Raw genomic sequence first — 6,250 nt, 5'->3', positions numbered from 1 at the left:
TTCAAACCCACCACCTTTGGGTTACAAGTCCAACTCTCTAATAATTACTGTACAAACAGATTTTATTATTATTTTTGGTGAGATGATGTTCTGTATCATCATACAAAAATATGATTTTTACATATATAATCAATAATATAATATGTAAGCAGGAGTGTTTCCGAGACTGTCGTTTTTGCCTGGCAGATAATAAAAAAAGGCAAAAATTCACATTAAGGAGGATCTGAGCAATTTCTAGAGACCAGCATATCATAGAGAGTCCAATCAACCACCAAGAACTTTCTAGCATCATGGTGCAATTTGCATGTTTCGAGTATCAAAGCACAACTCGCATTTCTTCAGAAAGTGTAAAAATGATGCAATCATGCGCAACTGCTCTGCCTTTAAAAGTAAATACACAAAACAAATGCAGCAGCTCACATTTCCATTTTCCCCTCAGTAGCATCTTCTGCCTGTGTTGAAACAATCTCGATTGTATAATGCATTATATAAATAAAGCTGACTTGACTTGTGTTGCAGGTCACAAAGATGCTGGCGGTGGTGGTGGTTCTGTTCGCTCTCCTCTGGATGCCGTATCGGACTCTAGTGGTTGTGAATTCGTTCATGGATCCGCCGTATCTCAACACCTGGTTCCTGCTCTTCTGTCGCATGTGCATTTACACCAACAGCGCAGTCAACCCCATCATCTACAACGCCATGTCGCAGAAGTTTCGCGCTGCTTTTAAGAGGCTCTGCGTCTGTAAACGCAGGTCAGATCAGAGCCGAGCAAGCAAAAGCACTGTAAGTGTTTATTACAGCGTCATAAAAGACTCCTCCAGTGAAAGCAGTATGAAGAAACACGGCAGTGTGAAAACAGACATGCTTAGCCCTGCTTGAGCTGAGCACATTAAAGGAATAGATGAGTTTGTTTCTTCATTGGAACAGATCTGGGGAAAATGTTGCATTGCATCACTTGCTCACCAATGGATGCTCTGCAGTGAATGGGTGCCGTCAGAATGAGAGTCCAAACAGCTGATAAAAACATTATACGAGTCTTCTATCCATAATAACGCTTCCTCCAGTGAAAAAGTGGTCTGGTCTGAATCAGGAGAGAAATCTGCAGAGATCAAACGCTGTTTACAAGCCAAAACAGCTCTAAACAAACATGTGGCTGGATTTTGATGTGAGAGACAACAGGAGATGGACTTTTTCACTGGATTATGGACTATTTTATCAGTGTTAGATCATGCCTCCATGCCAGAAATATCAGATCAAGCCCCGGATGCAAGATCCTGTCAGAAAATGTCCGTTTTGTCTGGTAACAGAACAACTAGTCAGCAAAATTGTCTAATACCCAAAACCCGTTAAAGGGGTCATATGATGCGATTTCAAGTTTTCCTTTCTCTTTGGAATGTTACAAGTGGAAAATAATGTGTTTTTTGAACCTTAAACCGCATAAACACATTTCATTACACCAAATACACAAAATAATGTTCTTTTTAGCAACATCATATGACCCCTTTAACATCAAGTCTTGTCTGGTACCCAAAACTGTATTAAAAACTGTCTTTTATCAGCCACGAACTTCCCATAAACCTTGAATTTCCATAAACATTCCCTCTTATCTCTTATTCATGAAGACAAACCACACATCATAAGACTAAACAACGATGGAAAAATAGTATAAAAAAATAAATTAATTTGTATATAAATGGATAAATGTTTATTATAAATGATTATGATTAAATGGAATAATAAAATGATTGAATGATAAATGATTATAAATGAATTAATTAATGAATAAATGGATAATAATTGCATTATAAAAGAAAGAAAGTAAAACACAACACAAATGTATGGCTGCTCTCTTGAAGCAAAGCACAGTTTGCATTTGAGGATCCTTAGATCCTTCAGCAGGAAGTGAAGGTTTGAAGTTAAAACACTTTAATGATGGATTTGTTTCTTACAAACACGCAGCTTTTGTCTTCTCCAGATGTTAACTGATGGACTGGAGTGGTGTGGATTATTGTGATGTTTTTATCAGCTGTTTGGACTCTCATTCTGACGGCACCCATTCACTGCAGAGCATCCATTGCTGAGACACTGATGCAGTGCTACATTTCTACAAACCTGATGAAGAAACAAACTCATCCTAATCTTGAATAGCCTGAGGGTGAGGAGATTTTCAGTTTTGGGTGAACAACTCCTTTAATGTCAGGAGTCTCTAAATGATGAAAAGTGAAAATAAAGGATGCAGTTCATGAACAGCAAATAACACATTGGAATAAACATCAAATTTTGAAGTAGAAAAATAAATAGTTATTATTTTATTTTTTTTGGTAAAACATACTTCAATAATCTTTGTTTTATTTACAACTTAGGAAAGTAATTTTTACAGTGTATATATTTCTGTATAAAGTTTGGTGGTGTCACAGTGATATTACAGTAAAGTTTAATACAGTTATTGCATGTAAATGGTGAATTAACATATGTCACTGTGGTTTTAGTGTTCACTAGTAAGTCGATCCATAGAAACACAGTAAATATTAGTGCTGATAAATAGGAGAAATAATTCAGTTATTTAGCACTTTGTGTGTTCGCATGCCTCTAGTATGTTTAAGTAAAAGTATGAATAAAATGCTCAAAGGGACCATATCAGATGGAAACAAATTCTCATTCATCATCTAAAATAATAGTTGTGAAAACAAACTATAACTTTCCGAACTCAAAACTGTCTCTCCAGACCAAAAAATAAAACCTTAAAAGTCTCCGTTTAATGTTACGTACAATGAAGTTATAGCAGATCAGAAGTGGTTGTACAGTAAATAAGGTTTTTGAACCGCGAGGAGTTAAGAAATGTTGTACATTTTTTGCTCTAATAAACTTTAAGAAACATTGAATCCCGCATGATATGAAAACTTTATCGATTATTATTATGAACCTGATGAGCTAAAAGAGTCCAAGATCTAGTCTGGGTTATTAAAACTGAAAAAAATAAAATAAATAAATAAAACAATTCCTTTAAATAGATGTTAAATGAAATACAATAAGAGATTAAAAAAACGTATTTAACTTATTTCAGCTAGATGTTAAGGAAATAAAACTGAATTTTAACTTAAATAAAAATGAATAAAAACTATATAGTGTGATTAAAAACAAACCAAAAAAAAAAAAAAAATGATACAAGCATACTAAAAAAAAACAAAAAACAAAAACTTTAACTAAAATTAAAACAAAATCTGATAATATATATATAAAAAAAAACTAATTCAAACTATTAATAAAAAACTATAATAGTATCTCAGTGATACTAATATGACAGTATAATATCATCAGTGATATTCTGGTCTGTAGATATGGCTGTTTATTGAATTTGCTCTTCAGTCTCTGTTTTGTTGTATTTTTGAACACTGTAATTTTCATCCAAATGTATTGATATCCTGAAAAAAATGGCAAAAAAGGTCAGAAAATAAATTTAGCCTGGTGCTTCATATCTGCTTGAATCCTTTACTTATTTTCATCTGTCATTCTGCTTCACTTTAGGTTTTCATTCCTGACAGTCACCAGGTAAAAATAGCTGCTTCATCATTTCCAGTGGGAATAAAAGCACACGTGGGTCTCTATATCCACCGCATCTGATCAAACACATCTACGGGTCACATTTCTCTGAACTGAAACTCCATCGGTATCTGTTATTTCCACTTTGCCTCACCATCTTCTCCTGTCCTGTTTTTAGTTATTTTTGTTTGCTTGATTTGAGCTATTTTAGTTTATGCTTGGATTTTTTTTCACTCTGTTTTGGATTCTGTCATGCTCTTCATGTCAGGGATGGTTATTCATAAATAGCACTCTTATTCACCCAGAATTCACCTTTCACTTCTTACTTGCACTAAATATTTCAAAGGTTGCAACACTCAAACTTAAGGCTGGTAAACAGACAAACTACTGGGTTACACTTTACTTGAAGGGGTGTGCATAAGACTGACATGACACCGTCATAATCATGACATGACACCTACATAATCATGACATGACACATGTCATGAATATGAAGGTTTTTTATGCATGTTTATGACAACTGTCATTAAGTGTCATTCGCTCAGTTATGTCATTTTTAATGCAAATATGACATTATTTGACCTAACCCTAACCTAACCCTACCCTACCCTTACCCCTAACCATAGCCCATAACAAAGACATCTCAAACAATGTCATCTTTGCATTAAAAAATACATAACTGAGCGAATGACACTTAATGACAGTTGTCATAAACATGCATAAAACCTCCTTCTTATTCATGACGTGTCATGTCATGATTATGAAGGTGCCATGTCAGTCTTATGCACACCCCTTCAAGTAAAGTGTTACCAACTACTGTCTTTCTGTCGTCCATAGATCTCGTCTTGCTCTATGGACATCTCAGAAAAAAATCCAGTATTGTTCAAACGTTTGGGATACATTTTTTGTTTGTTTGTTTTGTTGTTGAAGTCTCTCATGCTAAGAAAGGTTGCATTTATTTGAACAAAAATAGACAAAAACATTTAAAATATTATGACACTTTCAAATAGCTGTTTTCTATGTAAATATATAGTAAAATATAATTTATTTCTGTGATGCGCAGCTGAATTTTCAGCATCATTACTCCAGTCTTCAGTGTCACATGATCTTCAGAAATCATTCTAATATGCTGATTTGCTGCTCAAGAAACATTTCTGATTATTATCAATGTTGAAAACAGTTGTGCTGCCCAATATGTTTACGGAAACTGTGATACATTTTATTTTTCAGGATTATTTGATGAACAGAAAGTTCAAAAGAACAGCATTTATTTGAAATAGAAATATTTTGTCACAACATCATAGATGCCTTTACTGTCACTTTTGATCAATGTAATGCATCCTTACTGAATAATAAAAGTATTAATTAAAAAAAAAATCTTACTGACCCTAAACTGTTTACTTAGTGTAGATAGATGCATTCTTAATTTTGGTTTATTTCCAATTTCCATTTCCATTTCTGCATTAAACAGATACTTTTATTCGAAGTGACTAAAAAAAGAAGATCAAAATCAATTCATAACACACACACACAGCTCTGTGTGTATGTGCTGTACATGTGGAAGAATTGACAATAAAGCAGACTTGACCTTTTTAGATTTTCAAAAAAACTCATTCTGAATTATTTATAAGCCTTTTGAATTACGGGGACACTGAAAATGTCCTCATAAATCACCTTCTCGTTGTAATACCTATGTCATACCCATGTTATTAAACAAATTTGTGTCCTCATAAACCACACACACGCACACACACACACACACACAGAGGTAGAGAGAGAGAGAGCTCTCTAAGTCCACATGTAATCAAAACTGACCCCATTTGGTTTAATGCAATTCATTAAAAAAAGTTTGTCTAAAGAGTCTTTAATCAAAATCTAATCATTTGCTTCTTCTCTGAAATTACTGTTCAAGAATGGCTGATGGCTGGTTTGATGACTGATTGAACCAGCAACCTTCCAGTTAAGCGTTTAGAGTCTGTGTATGTGTGTGTGAGAGATGCTTCATGTTTCAGTTTGACAATCAGCACACGTTACACCTGCAGAAGAGCACTAATAAAGCTCAGTCCTGTCAGCCGTCTCATAGCAACCGCATCCTCACGCCATTATGATGGAACTGTTAAAGAGCGAGTCAAAGAGCCCAGAACAGAACATCTGAGGTGCTGCAGAGAAAGACACTAGGATGTTAATGAAGGACAACAATTAAGTGGAAGATGATCATGATTTTAGATGATTCTGAACAAATGTGACCCTGGACCACAAAACCAGTCATAAAGGTCAATTTTGTGAAATTGAGATTTATGCATCACCTGAAATTTGAACAAATAAGCTTTCCATTGATGTATGGTTTGTTAGGATATGACAATGTTTGGTCGAGATACAACTATTTGAAAATCTGGAATCTGAGGGTGCAAAAAAAAATCAAAATATTGAGAAAATCACCTTTAAAGTTGTCCAAATGAAGTTCTTAGCAATGCATATTACTAATCAAAAATTAAGTTTTGATATATTTAAGGTAGGAAATTTACAAAATATCTTCATGGAACATGATCTTTACTTAATATCCTAATGATTTTTGGCTAAAAATCGATCATTTTGACCCATACAATGTATTGTTGGCTATTGCTACAAATATACCCCAGCGACTTAACACTGCTTTTGTGCTCCACGGTCACAAATAAGAGAGCATTAAAAACACTAGCATTATTCTGCTGTT

General features: G+C 34.2%; 1 protein-coding gene across 1 annotated transcript in view; it reads left to right on the top strand.

Annotated features, from left to right (window-relative positions):
- LOC107692209 (thyrotropin-releasing hormone receptor) overlaps positions 1-876 on the top strand; it is a 1,983-nt gene extending 1,107 nt beyond the window's left edge. Inside the window, exon 2 of the mRNA XM_016491172.1 lies at positions 520-876. Coding sequence (XP_016346658.1) covers positions 520-876 — 357 coding nt within the window. The remainder of the gene's footprint in view (positions 1-519) is intronic.
- Positions 877-6,250: the final 5,374 nt, after the last annotated feature.

The sequence above is a fragment of the Sinocyclocheilus anshuiensis genome, unplaced genomic scaffold, assembly GCF_001515605.1.
Source record: "Sinocyclocheilus anshuiensis isolate Anshui unplaced genomic scaffold, SAMN03320099.WGS_v1.1 scaffold614, whole genome shotgun sequence".
NCBI lineage: Eukaryota > Metazoa > Chordata > Actinopteri > Cypriniformes > Cyprinidae > Sinocyclocheilus > Sinocyclocheilus anshuiensis.
The sequence above is the reverse complement of the archived record's forward strand: the minus strand, read 5'-3'. Positions and strand labels throughout refer to the sequence as shown.